This window comes from Nematolebias whitei, chromosome 9, assembly GCF_014905685.2.
Source record: "Nematolebias whitei isolate Nwh7 chromosome 9, NemWhi1, whole genome shotgun sequence".
Classification (NCBI taxonomy): domain Eukaryota; kingdom Metazoa; phylum Chordata; class Actinopteri; order Cyprinodontiformes; family Rivulidae; genus Nematolebias; species Nematolebias whitei.
The window spans coordinates 26,205,097-26,224,850 of NC_056506.1; the positions used below are offsets into that span (position 1 = coordinate 26,205,097).

At 39.1% G+C, this 19,754-nt stretch overlaps 1 protein-coding gene across 1 annotated transcript; it reads left to right on the plus strand.

Moving 5' to 3' along the window:
• Positions 1 to 944: 944 nt before the first annotated feature.
• rgs18 (regulator of G protein signaling 18) lies at positions 945 to 11,968 on the plus strand. The gene is made up of 5 exons (XM_037681602.1): positions 945 to 1,102; positions 1,492 to 1,596; positions 1,814 to 1,875; positions 7,838 to 8,004; positions 11,714 to 11,968. Exons 1-5 carry the CDS (start codon positions 981 to 983, stop codon positions 11,966 to 11,968), a joined length of 711 nt encoding a protein of 236 aa, XP_037537530.1. The 5' UTR covers positions 945 to 980.
• The last annotated feature ends 7,786 nt before the right edge of the window (positions 11,969 to 19,754 follow it).

Genomic DNA, 19,754 nt, shown 5'->3' on the forward strand with positions numbered 1-19,754 from the left:
CTGGGTGGAGTTTGCATGTTCTCTCCGTGCATGCGTGGGTTTTCTCCGGGTACTCCGGTTTCCTCCCACAGACCAAAAACATGCATGTTAGGCTGATTGGTAAGTCTAAATTGTCCCTAGGTGTGAGTAAGAGAGTGAATGGTTGTTTGTCTCGTGTGTCTCTATGTGTCCCTGTGATGGACTTGTGACCTGTCCAGGGTGTACCCCGCCCCTCGCACAGTGATTGCTGGACATGGGCACCAGCGACCCCCGTGACCCAAAATGGAATAAGCTGGTAAAAGCTGGAAATGTATAGATATATATAGATATATATCTATATATATATATATACACAACAAGGAAGAGGGCCGGCAATGGAGGAGGGGGCGTACCAAAGAGACCATCTTATCACAAGCAGAACTGGTTTGTTCCACTTTGGAGTAAGCTGCTGGAGGAAGAATCAGTTTTGTTGTGTGTTTTCTCTACTGATGAAGCCTTCTGGACCAAAGGCGAAACGTTTCAGCACAACAAAAAAAAAAAAGACACTGTCCAGATGACTTGACTAAAAAATGTTGGATGATATGACAGACGGACGAACGGACGGGTGGACAGACAGATAGATAGATAGATAGATGGAGGCACTGAAACAGCATTGAAGTACAACTTTGTTTTCTGCTAAATTTTACAAAAAGGCGTCAGCACAAACCAAAACAAGAAATACCACCATGAGATCCACAATAAAACATCACTGCAGATGAGATGGACACGTTGTTTTACCCCCAAATTTTATGCAAACTGTTGACAGGATGTTAAACTCACAGGGGGTTTCTGTGTCACAGATGAAGCTGTTACACCATTACAGGAAGTGGAGCAGGTATGAGAAATGAAATGCGAGCAGGGTTTATAAAAGATGAGGTGGTTTGTCAAGTCATGGGTTAAACAGCTTTTCGAAGCGCTATTTGTGGCCTGCCGCTTTGCACACCAGACACTGAGAGGACAGCATGGAGACGCTTCTCTTTCTATTTCCTCAATTTAACTACATGGCCCCAAAGGAGGAAGCATATTTCAAAATGTTTGCTGTAGGGAACTTGCAGACACCAGCGATGAAGGAAAATAGCAGCAGGTTGGTGCAAGAACATACATTTTATCTGATATTTAAGATTGATTTTTTTCATTTGATTGACTTTATTCGTGTATGCATGTACATGTATACATTTTTAAAGTTCGAGTCAAAGATCTGACAACTACAGGTTTTAAGAATATAAGCAGCAAAAAAAAAAAAAAGGCAGTTTTCTTTTAAATCAACAGTGAAACTTTTGCAGAGATGTGTCAGAACATGTTGGATTACTTGCTTTTCAAATCAAATTTGAACACAAAGATGTGTAATTTATTGTGTGCTGCCACCACAAAATGTCTGAGAAGAGGAAAAGTCTGCGATGAGTTGCTGATTTGGTAAATAGTGCCACAGCAGCAGATCAGACGGTAGAAGGTGATATATTTTCTTGTTTGCAGACAGAAAAACAAGGAGAGGAAAAGCCGACTCGGCCTTTTTCTCACCAAGTCAGGCTCCCATGAAAACGTCAGCCCCCATAAAACGACAAATACAACATCAAGCAAGTAAGGCACAATCTATTATTGTTCATATTGAGCTACTATTATTTTAGACAAGCAAGATTATTTTTTAACCTGTTTCCAGGACACTCTATTACTCATTAAACACACACAGAGACCTGACATTCAGACCTTTCTCTAAAAGCCTGAACACTGTTAGCTGCATCATTAGGAAGAATCTCACTGCATGTTCGATTTTCCATTTATTCTTTCCCATTTGCAGCATCTCAGTGGAGGCAGCCTTACATTGGAGCGATTCCTTTGAAGAACTCTTAAAGCACACAGGTCAGATTGCTGTCTTAAACTTTTCAATGATGTTAGGTTGAAATTGTTAAATAAAAAAAAAAAAAAAATCAAATAAAAACTGACGGATTTCTGTTGTTTTTATCAATTTTTCATATCCTGGATGATTGAGAATCACGGGCGAATGTTTGAACTGTTGTTCTAAACTTGTCAGAGCTTTTTCTGCATTAGAGGTATAGATTGCAGCACGGGACTAGAAGCAGAAAATAGAAAATAGAGATTGCAGGAAGAGGTTTGCTGCATTTTTGTAACGTTCGTCAGAGCCGAGAATAATACAGAAACTCTGCAACTTCCTCCTTATCAAAAAAGCTAGACTTTAAGTGAACATTTAAACAATAGAAACTTCTGTATTCGTTCATTATTTTGGAAATGTTTTGATTTTTGAATATTATGCCATTCTATATGTTGGAGTTAGGCCGGCCAGCCTCTTACAGCCTGGTTCAGATCACTGCAGCTTGTCTTTAACACAAACAGAGAAGTATGAACATTTTTACCCAGTGCAGCTTCCCTTTATTGGCTTCCTGATCATTTTAGAATGGTCTTCAAGTTTGTTTTTTAAATTCTTTTTATGACCTGAGGCCCTGAATGGACAAGCTCCTGTGGACCTGTCTGACCTCTTGCAGCCTTTTGGTCCCTCCATACCCCTTACATCAGGGCTATTCAACTAAACTGCTCAGGGGCCACAGTTACTGAAAGCCAGCAGCTCAGGGGCCGGACATCCATCCAAAGTCATTATGTAAATAAACCAACAATGATCTGTTGCCTTTTAAATGTGTTTATTTTATTGCATTGAATCATGAATGCAATACTCAGAGCCCAAAACCCAAACCCAGAACCCCCCCAAATTATAATTATTTTTATTTTTTTATGAAGTGGGATTGAAGTCACCAGTCTGCGTGGGCCACCAGTTGAATAGCTCTGCCTTAGATCAATGATTACTTGTTAGTTGTCTCTAGGTCCAAGCTGGTCCACAGAGAGGATCAGTAATGCCACTTTTCCACCACTCCTCCTCAGCCCTGATCAGATCAGATTGGATCTCCACCGCACTTCAGGATCGGTTCTGGAAGCGTGCCCAAAATCTAAAATCCTGCTAATGAGAGTTCTGCAATGAGTTCAACTCAAAGCAGTCTGCTCCTCAGATAAATAATGTTAAATTGTAATTTTTAAATATGAATGTTCCTGTTAACTTGTTTTATATATGAATATTTTTGTTTGGTTCCCTGAGACGACTTCTGTTGTGACTTGGTGCTATAGAAACTAAATTAAATTTGATGAACTGGATTCTACAAAAATATCTATGTACATGTATAAAATTATATATTTTTCTTCATCATTTGATGTATTTGCACTCATTGTGTCTACTTTTATTGTTCAATTTAGATGTATGGTTTTGTTTCTTGTATACAGATTATTTTATTTTAGCTTTGATTTAAAGTGTAATTCTTGTTTTGTGATTTGTACATCTGTGGGTTAGAATAACGTTGAACTAAAGGCCGTAGATCTTCTTTAAACATATTTGAGGGAAATATTCCTGAGAGATCCAATAATTTTGCCTTTTTATGATTTTTCAGCTGAGTTAACTTTAATTAACTGATTATTTGATAAAGTCAAAGTGAAAACAGGATTTCATGATAAAGCCGGCACTGTTTATTTATTTTTAATCTTCACTGATTAAAAAAAAAAAATTTTATACATAAAATGTTTAAAAAAAATTAAAAAACATTTATACCCTCTGTTACGGTCCTCCCGCCTGTCAGGGCTCGGAATCCGGCCTTTGTGAGCACGCGGGGCTGAGGTCCGGGCCCCGGCCTCGCATGCTTCAACAGGTCTGCAGCTCGTATGATCCTCCGCAGTGACTCCGCTCGCTCTGAATTTTGTTATCGGTCACCAAACACAAAAAAAAAATCGCCTGGACTTTAGCATTAAACACGGTGTTGTCGTTCTCGTTTTTAAAAGCTTAAAAATAGATCCAGCTGCTGCTCCGAGTTCCGAGAAATTGCAAATGGCGGATCGGTGAAAAGTTTCTGAGATCCAGTGACTCCTCCCCCTGACCAATCAGTGACCAACAGTGTTCTGACGTCACGTTTAGATGCCGACTCAGCTCGAACGGTTCCACCAGAGAAGCAGGGACAAAAAAAGGGTCAGAATCAGCCTCGAATCGGCTAAAAAGTACTGTGGAGTAGCGCTGTTACCGTAGCGAGGTGAGCAGTTGGGCCTGAGGAGGAGTGGTGGAAAAGGAGCATAATTTGGTTGTTGCAGGGCCTCTAGGCTGATCTATAGAAATGAATGGGTCTTTGGTTGTCCCAAGGTCCAAGCAGGTCCACAAAGTGATTAGGATTTTAGATATTCTTTTTTTATTATTAATATTATTCTACTCTATTAATCCCCAATGGGGAAATTAATTCTCTGCATTTTTCCCATTGCACATGTGAAGCAGTGGGCTGCCATCTAAGGCACCCAGGGAGCAGCTGTGGGTGTTAAGGACCTTGCTAATGGGCCCAGAGTGGGGCAAATGGTGGAGGCAGGTGTGGGTGTCTCACCTTTTCCACCCACATTTTGATGTTGTCTGTTGGGGCCGGGAGTTAAATCGGAGAGTTGACCAGCGACCCTCCGATCACAGGCCCACCCCCTCTAACCTCTGCAAAACCACTCCCCACAAGGTCTGGCTGGTCTTTTCAATTCAAATCAGCTCCTACACTGTGGAACCAGCTGTCCTTTCATAGACTAAAACTGGTGTTTTTAAGTCTCCTTCTGAAACACATTTGTACACACTGCTTTTTATTACAGCAGGAGAGTTGACATTTTTGTATAATTTTAATGGTTTTATGTTTTTAATAATGTATTCTTATTTTTAATGGTCTCTCGTGTCCTGTATTGTATTTTTAATAACAGTTTTGTGTACAGCACTTTGGCCAATGACAGTTTTGAATATACTAAATAAGTACATTTGATTCGATTCTGTAGTTTTGCTATAACATATAAAACTTAGCCACTTTTACCAAATTTGGCTCTATGTGGAAGTAATTTTATTGTAAAATCAAATCAAATCTAAATCTTACTGGGCAGTACTGGCATAATAATAATAATAATACTGTGGCAGTACCCCAGTATCTTAATGGGCTGTGACTGCTTGGAGTCAAACCTGCAAAAATTTACTTTAAATTTCATTTAAAATTACACTGAAGTGGAATAATGACAACATATGTGCATATGTACAGGTTCATTAAAAAATAATATTGTGAAAATGTAAAATCCATTTTATCAATCATTTCAGGTAGTTAAACTCATATATTACATTATATTATATTCATTATGCATGACTGAAATATTTCAAGCCTTGATTTCTTGTATATTTGATCCTCTCAGCCCCTAATATTGGGGGATGAGATGGTGTAGGGGCAGGGCAGCCGACCCAGGACCCAAAAGTCCTGTGCTGGATCATTGCACATCTTGTGGTGTCTCTGAGCAGGACACCTAATCCCGAATTGCTCCCCGGGCGCTTACATAGCTGCCCACTGCTCCTCCTGGTATATCCCAGGTGCGATGGGTTAAATGCAGAGAACCAATTTTGTCTTTGTATGGAAACATACAATGATGACAACACATAGCGCTTTATTTATTATTATTTATGATTTATTATTATTATGGCTTACAGATAATAATAAAAAAAAATTAAAAAATCACTGTCTCCAAAAATTAGAATATTCCACAGCCACGTTTTGGTACCTTTGTCAGTGTGGGCAGGAGCCAAGTCCTGCTGGAAAATGAACTCATCATCTTCATAAAGCTCATCAGCAGAAGGAAGCATGAAGTCTCTAAAAATGTCCTGGTAGATGCTGCGTTAACTGGACTTCAGAAAACACAGTGGACCAACACCAGCAGAGGACATGGACCCAAACCATCACTGACTGTGGAAACTTCACTCTGGACTTCAAGCAGCTTGGATTCTGGACCTCTCCACTCTTCCTCCAGACTCTGGGACCTTGATTTCCAAATGAAATGCAAAATTTACTTTCACCTGAAAAGAGGACGTTGAACCACTGAGCAACAGTCCAGTTCTTTTTCTCCTCCAACTCTTCTGATGTTGTCTCTGGTTCACGAGTGGCTGGACTTGAAGAATGAGATATGTGTAGCTCATGTCCAGGAGTTACTCCGCTGATTAGGATGTGACACCAGGAGTTTACAATATGAACCACTTCACAATATTCTAATTTTCTGAGGCACTGAATTTTTTTAATTTTTTTATATGTAAGCCATGATCATCAAAATTACAAGAAATGAAGGCTTTAATGTCACTCTGTGCGTAATGAATCTATACTGTAGTATGAGTTTATCGTTCTGAAATAATTGACAAATAATTGAACTTTTTCACGATATTCTAATTTTTTAGATGCACCTGTATGTAACTGCAAATGAAATGCAACATTATGCAATTTGTTTCAATCAATTGATGAATATTTTTCTTTATATCACTTTTCATCCCAATCGAATGCAATATAAAGAAAAAAGCTGTCATATAGGAGAAAACTATCCCATGTCTAACCAAACAGGTTGGTTTTTAGATACAGATACAGATATTCTTAATTGTCATTTGCATCACATGTGGTACATGTGGTGGAACAAAATTATGCACACAGGGTCATATATATCATATGTATTAGTTGACAACTCAGCTCCTCTCTTAACTTGAGTGTCCAAAACAAATGCCACAAATCAGATGACACAACTACAAAGTCAATCATCAGTTTACGACCTGAGGTGTCCTGGTGCCAAGTGCACTTATGGACATCCTTATGTTTGAATATTGTGTTCATGATGGACAAACTAGGACTAGCACTTGTGTCAAATTTAAAAAAAAAAAAACACTGCTCAAGTTCATATCATAAAGGCTGTTCCTCCCACGCCCCTCCAAGCCACACTGTCATTAACCCTGTGGGCTTTGAAGTCCCACAGCAGAATAAAGGAGTCCCCAGCTGGAGCACATTTTAGTACCCCCACTAAGGACTCCAAGAAGGCTGGATACTCTGAACTGCTGTTTGGCATATAAGCACAAACAATCTTCAGAACCCATCCCCCCCACCCAAAGGCGCAGGGAAACTACCCTCTCATCTACTGGGGAAAACTCCAACACACACGCATCAAGTTGGGGGCTAAAGGCTCCAGTATACTCGCGTGGACCTTTTTCCATGTGGACTCGATGCACACTAGGTGGAGCTTGCAAGTTCTCACCGTGCATGTGTCGGTTTTCTTCAGGTACTCCGTTTCCTCCCACAGATCAGAAACATGCATGTTAGACTGATTGGTAACTTTAAATTGTCTCTAGGTGTGAGTGAGAGAGTGAATGGTTGTTTGTCTCGTTTGTCTCTATGTGTCCCTGTGATGGACTGGAGACCTGTCCAGGGTGTCCCCCACCTTTCACACAGTGATGGCTAGATATGGACACCAGTGACCCTGTGACCCAAAAAGGAAGAAGTGGGTAAAGATGATGGATGGATGATACAATATTTGGGCAAAAACTTTATAAAATCCCTAAAAGACGTGACCCAGACTTTACCTGAAATGTTAGTGCTATAGCTGCAATTTGTGCTTGTAAATAAACCCCAGTAATCCATGCAAATGTCTATGTAATGTCATTTAGACAATGCACTATGAAGGTCTATGAAATAACATTTTCATGAGCAGGACGTTTATAGATTGGAGCTGTTTTATGGTGGTGGCAGTACATTTCCCTTAAACCTGTATACAGACTAGCTGTTAGATCGTCAGTCCTGCCAGAGTTAAAGTCCATTTTTTGAAAAGTTATCACCAACAAAAAAACACAGCATTTCTCTAACTCTTCCACAGAACCCTGATTCAAAATAAACCAAATGTTGCTCTAATTCTCTCTTATTATCTGTATGAGTCATTTTAATCACCAACATCCTGATTTCTGTTTTCTCCTCAGATGGGGTGGAAACCTTCTCTCAGTTCCTCAGGATGGAGTTCAGTGAGGAAAACATTGAGTTCTGGTTGGCCTGTGAGGAATACAAGACCATTGATTCTGAAACAAAGCTGCTGTCCAAAGCCAAATATATTTATACTGTTTTTATTGAACCAGAGGCCCCCAAAGAGGTATGCTGTGGCATGTTTATGTCTCATAAACTGCATTGATTTTATGCTGTAGCGTAGAGCTGCAAATGCTTTAATGACATTTAACGTTTTCTTGGCAGTGAGGGCTGTGAGAGTTGAAATATTTATGTTGCCGTTGTAAAAATAACTGCAGGCGAGTTCTAATGCTCTCTACGGTCACGAGCTTGTGGTGAATTGACCTTTTAAGAAGAAACATTAGGTGCAACAGCTCACTGAGGTCATGTGCATGCATGCTGCAAAGCCGACTGAGTTATTTCTGTGTGAGACGGTTGTGGTTTAAAACGGTTCCACACACTTTGTGAGGAGGATGTGACAACCATCTGATGCAGTTTGGGCTGCTGACGAGTTTGACTGAGGCTTGACCGAGCTTTTGCAGAACCAAAGGAAGCACCTCCCACACACTTTCAGTCTAAGCTGAATGCTTGTTTAAGCATGAGTATGTGTGTGTGTGTGTGTTACTACAGCAAAGTTGTGCACTGTAGTTATTGTGCTGTGATAATTTGCACGTGCAAATGTATGAGTGGCATTTAATGCAAACAAAGAGAGATAAGACGTATACAATTTCATACAAAGAGGATTTTCTAGATCTTTGTGCATTAAGTTTAACACTGCCTATTTAAAATAATTACACTTTGCATGGTTCAATACAAACAGCAAAAGCAGACGAGCTCAGAAAATCTCTTTTATACTGTAAAAGTGCCCAATAAGAAGGAACAAAGTCTTTTAGTTTTTATTCACATCTTTTGGTGACATTAATCCAAGGTTGTCTGTTTGATGCTTTAATGTGTTTTATAAAACAATTATTTGAAGCAAATTTAAAAGATTGAGAAAAAACATTCTGACCATCTGGTTAGGTAAAAAAATAAAAAATAAAAAATCATGAACAAGTTCGACCGTCTGAACTCTGAACTTTGGGTTCTTCTGAGACAAAAGTCATAAAGTCAGATACGTTGCTCCTTTTAGTTTATTTTTAAGGGTCACAATGCATCATCATAGAAGCACCCTTTTTACGAATGACCTTTTTTGTTTTGTTTTCATTCTAATCATTTTTACAATTAGTAGTATATTGTCCAAGTTCAGATACTTTTGCAAAAAACAGGTAAAAATTTCCCCGTGAAGAAAAATGGGATTTTAGTGGGAAAAGTTGGAGCTCAGTGGAAATATCATTCTAAGTTTACGAGTCACCAAAAATCAGACTGTACATGACTGAACTGGTGTTTTGATACATTTTATAGTTTTCACCCAGTTGAAGATTAACTTTAATAAATTTTGGAGAAATAATAAAATGTACAATTTTGAATGTGTGAGGTCGTCACACACCAACTTTTGTTTAAACGTTCCCACTATTTAGCAATTTTTTTATTCCCACAAACTTTATACTTCTCTTCAGTTTATGCAACAAAATGTAAACGTGTTTGTCCTTTTGTCACACAGTGTCCTGTCGCTGCCATATGGTAAATAATTATTTTATTTCACATCTGCTCAGTGTACAGAAGGTGCCCACGCACACTCTTGTTAACGCGCATTGTATTTGAGCTCAGAATTTTCTTCTTAAAAAAAATAAGTAAAGTCTTTCACTTTGACATATCTCAAATATATGTAGACACAAAAAATCACAAGTGTGCAAACCAGATGCTTGTGTCATGTCTTCTTCTGCACAAAGTTCACTTTTCAGTCTGTCTGTCTGCCCTATTACGAGTGCTGTCAGGAAGTGAGAATTGAAAGAGTGAAGTTACTATGGTGATCTTTAATGAGCCTCTGGTTCTTGCTTCCCTTATACAGTTTTATCATAAAAAAGTTTACATTTTGTTATCTTAGATTAAGTCTCAAATTACTGTTGAGCTTCACCGAAAACAAGTGATGGATGTTGGTATTTTAGGACGTAGCTGTATTATCACCCTTAACATTTGTTTTCAGATATTTTAATTCAGTTCAGTTCAGTTGGTTTATACAGCGCCAAGTCACAACAGAAGTCACCTCAGGGCACAGAACAGACACATTCATATATATAAAAATTCAGTTTTTAACATTATTTATCTGAGGTAGCGTAACCAGCAGATTGTATTGTCTTCATTTAGTCACAGTCTCCCATCCTGAGCTAGTACAAAGGCAACAGTGGAAAGGAAAAACTCCCTCATAACATGAATAAACCTCCAGCAGAACCAGGTTCAGGATGAGCGGCCGTCTGCTTCGACCGGCTGGGTTTGAGAGGAACAGGAAGGAAAAATGGACACAGAACAGTAGGTCCAGAATGGAGGTGATCAGGTCTCTCACTAGGAGGAAAGACCAAAAAAAAAAACATGTTAAGATAGAAATAATTACAAACAAAAACCATTTTTTAAAATTCATTTGTAACTATTCATTTAAATTAGTTCCATTTGGTTCCAAAACAAAAGGATCCAAAACAGGAACAGACATGTTCCTGTTCTTAGTATTTTACATCACTTTATAATGTAACTGCTTTTGTTTCATTTATTTATTAATTTCTTTATTAACCTTTATTTAACCAGGCAAATCCCATTGAGATCACAGATCTCTTTTGCAAGGGAGGCCTGGGCCTGAAGGCAGAACTAACATGCATGTTTTTGTCTGTGGGAGGAAACCAGAGTACCCAGAGAAAACCCACGCATGCACGGAGAGAACGTGCAAACTCCACCCAGAAAGACCCCAGGTCCAACTGGGGATTGAACCCAGGACCTTCTTGCTGTGAGGCAACAGTGCTAATCACTGAGCCATCGTGCTGCTAAATTTATATAATTTCTTCTATTTACTTTTCATTTTATCTGCTTTTGTATGATTGTCTATTGTTGTCTGTGCCTCATCTGTGCTCTTGGTTTAAAAAAGGTCTCTTATAAATGAGTCCTCAAGGCTCACTGAGAATAACCTGTATAAATAAAGGTTGAATGAATTTGTCCTCCAGTAGTCTAAGCCTGTAGGTAGGTAGGTCAGGAAACCCAAGCCAACCCTAACTATAGGATTTATAAAAAAGAAAGTCTTAATCCCAGTCTGTGGGGAGTGGTGGCGCAGAGGTTAGAGAGGTGGGTCTGTGATCGGAAGATCGCAGAACAGAGGGTGTAAATGTACCGACAACATCAAAAATGTGGGTGGGGTAGGTGAAGCACCCACACCTGCCCCCACTCTCATTCACCCCACTCTGGGCCCATGAGCAAGGCCCTTAACCTCCATCTGTTCCCTAAACAGGTCTCTTGAAAATGAGTCCTCGTGGCTCAATGAGACTACCTGGATAAATAAATAGTAAAAAAAAATAATAATCCCAGTCTTAAAACTGGACAATGTGTCAGCCTCATGGACAGAAACTGGAAGTTGGTTCCACAACAGAGGAGCCTGATAACTGAAAGATCTTCCTCCCATTCTGCTTTTCAAAACTCTAGGGACCACAAGTAAACCTGCAGTCTGACAGCAAAATGGTCTGTTTGGAAAATATGGAACAATAAGATCTATAATATAAGAAGTAGCTAGGTTGTTGAGAGCTTTGTAGGTTAGAAGTAAGATTTTGAATTCTATTCTGGACTTGACAGGGAGCCAATGGAGAAAATCTAAAACTGGAGAGATATGATCTCTCCTACTCCAGTTAAGACTCTGGCAGCAGTTACATGGACTATTGATTGTTTTTGTCTTCGATTGTCACTTGGGATGGTTTATCATTATGTTCTACTTTCCTTTAACTCAGGTCAACATTGACTACAACACCAAGATGACTGTCAAGAAAAACATGGAACACCCAACAAGAAGTTCTTTTGAGGCAGCCCAGATGAAAGTCTACAGTCTGATGAAAAAAGACTCGTATCCCAGGTTCCTGCACTCTGACATTTATATGCGCCTCACTAGGAGGAAGGGCCCCGGATCCAACATGTTTCGTCGAAGGTCGCGCTCCTGTGTGTTAAACGATAGGGGAGACGCATCGACTGAACCATCAGCATGGTGACTGAAACATCAGAGAAGTGGGACCTGACCATGTGGATTCGATTGTTCATAGTTTGCAGCACAAGTGCTCATATATTATGTAATTTTATTGTTTTAATTCTGCAAGTTTGTATTTGCAGAGTGCAATATTTTTGTGTAACAGAAGAGTTTTTCAAATGGATTACTGCACAAACACAACATAGCAAATTGTCATTATTGATTGTATGAAGAAATATCTTGGGAATTGTGCTGTACCAAGATTTACTACTGATTACTTTAGTCTTTTTATTAGAATAATGAAAGTTAACTATTAGTTGTTGATCTCAGCCTTCATGAAGCCCATTAACTGGTAACCAGCGCTGACATGAGTCACAGACTTGGTCAGTGTTAATAAGACCTTAAATGCTAAATTTGATGACGTTTCATCAGTCATGAATTGAGTAAGGCCAGTTGCATACTTTTCTGGCCTAGTAATTACTTAACATGACACAGTAAGCATTTTTTGTTTTCCTATCAACCTAACAGTACTGACAAGTTTCTTAAATTACTTACCACAATATTTGAGCTAAGGTAACTCATGTAGACATTAATGTGGTATCAGTGTCCATCACTCAAGTGCAAAGTTGTTTTCTTACACAATCTTCAAATGTCCATGTTATATACCACAAATATAATGACTGAGACCAGACATCTTTAAGAGGATACTTTGGCCGTGCTGAAATAGTCCTGATGCATGCTCCAGGTAGAAATATCTAACAAGGTTGGGTCAGGTCCTCTGGACGGATTCTTCTTTGTTGAAATATGTTGTCTTTTATCCAAGACTTCATCAATTTGAAACCCTTCAACCAACTCAGTCTTTTGATCAGCACCTTCTCATACTGGATGCACCAGTTTGCAGCTAAAAACCTAAACTAGTTGTTCACATGCGAAAGAAGGACCATGTGCCTAACAATTGATCTTTAGTGCCCTGATGGCCACTTGCTATTCCTGTCACATGCTGAAATAGGTTTCTGTAGAGATATTTTGAACAATTAATGCTTTTATTGTTGTAGATAGCGTCATGAATGCTCTCAGACAGGAATAAAAAACTTTAATGTGACAGAACTGACAGCTAGCAGCAAGTTTCGAAAGAAGTCAAGACCATAATTTAATGCTGTCGTCCTAAAACAGCTTCAATTTTCAAACACTGATGGTGGTTTGATGTGAACATCATTTCATAAACATTTACATCTCTATCATTTTCACGTTACAGAGTAATTTACAAAAACTTACATACTGTATTTTCCACCTCATAAGTCACAGTTTTTTTTGCATAATTTACATGCCGTACAACTTATAGGCAGAAGCAACATATTTATGGATTTTTTCCCATATTTATAAACCAATTTTCAGCTGAGATATGACCGTTTTCATTCATTCTGACTGGAGAAAAAAACACTTTCAGCCACTTGATGGAAGCAGAGTAGTAGTAGCAGTTTGGCATGCTGTTGTATCATGTAATAGATAAACTTTGCTATAATGACAAATTCAAAAAAGTTCCATTCAAAAACAACTGGACTTTATTTATTATACTTTACTTTATACTTTATTGGGTTGTTTTGTTTTACATTTTTGAATTTACTATGTCCTGGATGACTGAGAATCTTCACCAGCTATTAATGATGCAATCTGCCTGCCATAGACTCCCCATATACGTTCTGTTCGCTGCTTGGAACCGTCAAAACATCTGCACCGCCCCGGTGAAATGCAGCTAACTTGATCATTAAAGTGCATTTATTAAGCAAACGTTAGACTGAGACTCACCTTTGCTATAACTTCGAGCAAACAAATAATTGTTTAGGTGCTTTTCTTGTTAAATTTCTAAAAAATTATCCGCGTTCCTCCTGCCTTTTTTCCTCCTTCTGCGTGCTCCCGGGAGCACCGAGGCAGCAAAACTAGTTTTGAAATTCAGCTGATTTGACCATTAAAGTGCATTTATTAAGGAATGGTTCAACTGAGACACACCTTTGCTACAATTTTGAGCAAAAAAATAATTGTTGTTAGGCATTTATCTTGTTAAATTTGCACAGCGACTCGTCGCGTGCACACATTTACTTCTGCGTATCAGCTTTTGAAATCAGGCTGATTTGATCGTCAAAGTGCGTTTATTAAGCAAAAGGTTGACTGAGTGATGCTGTGACAGGTCACTAAATTATCTTAACACTGAGACACACATTTACTATAATTTTGAGCAAACAAATAATTGTTTTTAAGTGTTAATGTTGTTAAATTCTTGTTTAAGTCCTCCTGTGCACATTCCTGCATCCACCATTTGGCAGCCCATCAATTTTTTTTACCACATTTCCGGGTTGTCAGTGGTGATGCGTAACAAACATGATGCGTCAGCGGTGATGCATAATAGATACGATGTGTACGGCGAAGCAACATATTTGTGGATTTTTCCATTTTATTCGACAAATATGGACTGATGCGACTTATACGGCGGTGTGACGTGTATGGCGGAAAATACGGTCATTTTTGGAAAATATGTTCTGCTACTTGCACCTGCAAATAGACCTCCATGTAAATAACAACATACTGAGAAACTGATGGCAGTAAAAAATATATAAATAAATAAATAAATAAATAAATAAATAAATATATATATCAGAGTCAGAGTCAGAGTTTCTTTATTGTCATTCGCACCTCATGTGGTACATGTGGTGGAGCGAAATTATGTACACAAGGTCCCAGTTACATCCAAAAATAAAATGTATAAGAAAAACAGTAATAACATCTAAGATATGAACTAAGAAAAACATCAACTAAATATACACTTAGCACTCATAACATAAAACATTGAACATCAGCACAAACATGAACATGAGTCTGTGAGCAGATGCACACGCATGAACACATCAACATTGAAACAGATCAGCAGCAACATGAAACAGATCAGCAGCAACATGATATGGTTTTTCACAGTGATTATTCTAGTTAGAGATTCATGAGTCTAACAGCCTCAGGGTAGAAGCTGTTCCTCAGTCTAGTGGTTCTACACTTAATGCTCCTTAACCTCCTTCCTGAGGGGAGTGGGGCAAAAAGTGTGTGTGCTGGGTGAGTGGGGTCCTTCATGATGCAGGTGGCCCTCTTCCTGCATCTGGAGGTGTAGATGTCTGTGATGGTGGGGAGGCTGATTCCGACAGATTTCTGTGCAGTCTTCACCACTCTCTGCAAAGCTTTTCTTTCTGCAGCTGTGCAGCCTCCATGCCACACATTGATGCTCGAGCACAGGATGCTCTCCACTGCACACCTGTAGAAGGAGGTGAGGACTGAGCTTCCCAGACCAGCTCGTCTCAGCCGTCTGAGGAAGTAGAGTCTCTGATGAGCTTTCTTGATCAGGCTGGTGGTGTTGTTGCTCCAGCTGAGGTTGTCATTCATGTGTACACCCAAGTACTTGTAGCTGGAGACCACTTCCGCCACAGATCCTCTTATGTTCAGGGGGGTGTAGGTGTTTTTGTTCCTTCTGAAGTCCACAATCATCTCCTTTGTCTTCTTCACATTGATGTGAAGGTTATTCTCTCTGCACCAGCTCTCCAGGTTTTCCACCTCTTGCCTGTAGCTGGACTCATCATTGTTTGTGATGCATCCCACCACCGCTGTATCATCTGCAAACTTTACAATGTGACAGCCTGGATGGGTAGCTGCACAATCAGAGCAGTGAGCAGAGTAAACAGGAGGGGGCTCAACACACATCCCTGAGGAGAGCCAGTGCTGAGGGTTATGGTGGAGGAGGAGAGGTTGTGGATCCTCACTAACTGTGGTCTGTTTGTTAAAAAGTCTAGTACCCAGTTGCAAATGGAGGGGCTTAGTCCTAGTGTGGATAGTTTGTCCATCAGGGTTTGGGGGATCATGGTGTTGAAGGCAGATGTGAAGTCCACAAAGAGCATACGGACGTAAGAGTTTTTCTGTTCCAGGTGGTTGAGCGCAGTGTGGACCACAGAGGAGATGGCATCCTCTGTTGATCGGTTCTCACGGTATGCATATATATATATATATATATATATATAGTTTGTATAAATCGCTATGAAATTTTAGAGATTTAAAATTTTGACAGCCCCAAATCATTTTGGTCTGGTCTTCATTCAACCCAGCTGTTTGCTCATCTGTTTGGTCAGATGTAAACTTTATTTCTCCAAACTGAAGCTGTTCAGAGAGCTATCTACAGCATTTAAGATAATAATTGTTCACTACTTTTACACAGAACACCACTTTAATATGGCCAAAATATGTCTTTACAATATGAATATGTCTATAATATACATCCACTGACTCATACAATGTATTTGTGATCAGAATTTAAAATCATACGGCTCGACTGGAATCATGGATTATGTGATCAATATGTTGAGCAGCCTTGTATTTATTTTGGCTCAACTTTCAATAATGTTTTTTTTTTTTTAGAAGTTCTCAGTTATTTTAAAACTTGAATACAGATGAAGAGCTGAGAGATCACTTTTAGCTGAAGTGTCTTCATGCTAATAGCTTGTTTCGAGGGATGTGTGTTAGGATGATATGCATGTTCATGCAGTTGTTCATGCCGCCATTTTGGATATCGCTCACATCCACATAATTTAATTTCCCTCTGGGATTAATAAAGTATATTTGAATTGAATTGAATTGAATTGAATTGAATAACAGGGCACACATTGTGCAAAGAGAATTTACAATTGTAACAATATGAAACCAGATTACTAACCAGGACTAGACAGTGATGTCACTATGATGTCACAATTAAGGTTGTGGGTGAACAAAAAGCTGCAAAACTGTAACATCAGAGGTGAAATTAGAGACGCTGATATGAGATACTAGTTCAGTTTTCTATTAGAATAGTCCTACTGTTCTTGTACAAATATTTAATGTGACTTACCAAGGACCTGAAAGTAAACTGTGGAAATTACCAACATAGATACAGAGATGACGAAAATACACATTTACTAGGGCTTCTTGTTTATTTTCCTGATGTGAAACATTAATTGTTATTTTGGAGTAATGAGTGGGCCTCCAGTCTGTCCTCTTTACAGCTGCAGCCCACTTATTTAATTAATCTGTTCGTCCATCCATCCATCCATCCATCCACCCATCCACCCATCCATCATCTTTACCCACTTCTTCCTTTTCAGGCCACGAGGGTCACTGGTGCTCATATCCAACCAACCGGGGGACACACTGGACATGTCTCCAGTTCACCACAGGGACACATAAAGACAAACAACCATTCACTCTCTCACTCACACCCATAGGGTCAATTTAGAGTTACCAATCAGTCTAACATGCATGTTTTTAGTCTGTGGGAGGAAACTGGAGTACCCTGGAGAAAACCCACGTATGCACGGAGAGAACATGCAAACTCCACCCAGAAAGGTCCCCGGCTGAGATTTGATCTGGCAACTTGCTGGCTGAGAAGCAGCAGCTCAACCAACCAAGCCACTGTGCCACCCCACCTATTTGTTTGATCCTCATAATTTTAATGACATTAAAACAAGAAATCTATTTAGTTCTGAGTAATTTGAACAGCAGCACAGCGAGCCATTTAGTTTTTATCCTTAAAGCTTATTTTGGAAGTGATCATCTTACAGGCAAGCTAAGACTGATAACCAGAGATGATGGCATCAGCTGCGTACTGTCACTGATGTCACTGAAGTGACTCTGCTGAAAATCCTTTATAAGAAGCAGCCACACTGAGGGAGTTCTTCATTTAAAATATGTTACACATCACTTTGCTTTTCAATCCAGCCGCTGCACCTCATGCAACATTAACATTGCTGACATGATGCATAAACTAACATAAGCATATATTAACAAAACTGAACGTTTAATCTGTTGCACTGTCCAGCCTCCTTCATTAAAACTGGCAGCGAAGCTTACAGGCTGCACTTAAACGGTTTTATTTAATACAGTAGATTTCCCTTTTTCAGTTTTGCAAAAGAGGTTTTCATTTCCCCACAAACATAAAATAAATATGCAGTATATTTCCAATACTAATAACACAAGATATTAATTATTACTGCTGTTTTCTTGTTCGTATCTACCATAATTTATGTATTATTTGATCGCATGTGATGCTTTCTGTTGTAAAATGTACACATTTTTATATGTGGACAAAGTCAAATAAACACATTCCTGTACAAACAGTTTAAATGAGACCCTAAGTGGCAATAATTGGTTTGAATGACCACATCTAAACACGACAAATTGAGCCAAAATGTGTTTGTGTAGTGCACAAGAAGCAAACACTGTGTTTGCATGTAGCTCTCAATCTTGAATCACTGAAAAATTAATATACTTTATTAAGCCCAACTGTATGAACACAGAATTATTAATGCTACTTTCCATGCATGCATGAGATGTAATTATTGCAACACAAATAAGTAATAATTTAAACCTGTCTCCACAGAATTCCTGGATGTTTAAACAGAAATATGTTGACGACAAAAAGGTGCTGGTCTGGCTCATTAACATAAAAGTCTGTGTTTCTGGTAGCCTTCAAAAGGACAAGTTTTTCTTCTAATTTAATGGGAGTCTACCTAAATCCGTGTAGACGATGGCACAATGCACATGAATCATTGTTTCTGTTAGGCAGCAGCAGCATGTGTCTGCGCTTCCTGCTGTCTTCTCGCACACGCAGCGAGAGGAAGGGTGGTGAAGATGGGAGCCTGGGGTTCAGATTTACGGTAATGGTCCGTTAACAAATGCAGAAGCTCAGAAACATCTCAACCAAAGATTAGTGTCTCGCTAAGACTTTGCTGGCACATTCTGGATTCCCTTCGCATTGGTATTTAAATTTGTAACTGGGTCTGAGCTAAAAGCCTCTGAATTCATCTACATTTTTAAAGCTTTATTGTGAGGGAAACAAATGAGCAGGAAAGCAGTTTGGCTGCAAGATAAGAGTTGTAAACAAGATAAACTCTGTTCTGAGAGGAGTTGTAGGCTTTGTCCACAAGGATATGCCATCTTTCCAAAACGGTCTTCTTTGTTAGCATTTTGAAAATTATTCTGGTGAGCACAGCACCATGTCTACACAAGAAAATCTATTTCTTTACCTTCTTTCAGGAGCTGGTGCCTTTCGCCTGTGGTCGCTGATGCAAGGTACACCCTGGACAGGTCGCAAGTCACAGCAAAATAAATCACTGTTTAATAACCTGAAATAGTGTCTATGTGTCCACTTTATTAAGTGGCAAGTTAACAGTAGCAAACTGTGCATTTTGGGTTGAATAATAGTTTAACTAACTATTGCAAATTTGTTCTTACACTGGTACATTATTTTCTGTAGATTTGCTGTGTCTACATCACATATTTGCCAAAGGTTTATAATTTTTGTAAAAAAAAAAAAAAATGCTACACTTAAAGTCTTCTCTTAATGCTCAAAAGAGTGGACACATACATTACAGATACTCTTTTGTGTTATTTTAACACTGGTAATAAAACACATTTCATCCACAGAAACACAGAACAACTGAAGATACTGTCACTATATGAATGTGTGGCTGTAAGGTGCCCTGAAAATGTACGAGAACAAAGACAGGAGACATGGAGCGTGTCATCCACATGCATTATAAACACATGACAAGAAGCCTGGAAGGTTTTAAGTATTGGTTTATAGTTTGTTTGTTTTATACTTGTCCTTTCGACATTATCGCCACAACGAGTGCACTTGCACTAAAGATTTGGATGTTTTCCATTAGATGTCCTTCCTGACACAAACTGGGCTCAAACCTGCATCCTCTGACTACAAAACTGTGGCACTGACCGCCAAGCTACCACAGCCT

Excerpts from the sequence above, each read along its gene's own strand:
- rgs18 (XM_037681602.1), top strand. The coding sequence starts at position 981 with ATGGAGACGCTTCTCTTTCTATTTCCTCAATTTAACTACATGGCCCCA. Across the intron at positions 1,103-1,491 it reads ATGAAGGAAAATAGCAGCAG|ACAGAAAAACAAGGAGAGGA; the intron begins GTTGGTGCAAGA and ends TCTTGTTTGCAG. Across the intron at positions 1,876-7,837 it reads AGAACTCTTAAAGCACACAG|ATGGGGTGGAAACCTTCTCT; the intron begins GTCAGATTGCTG and ends TTTTCTCCTCAG.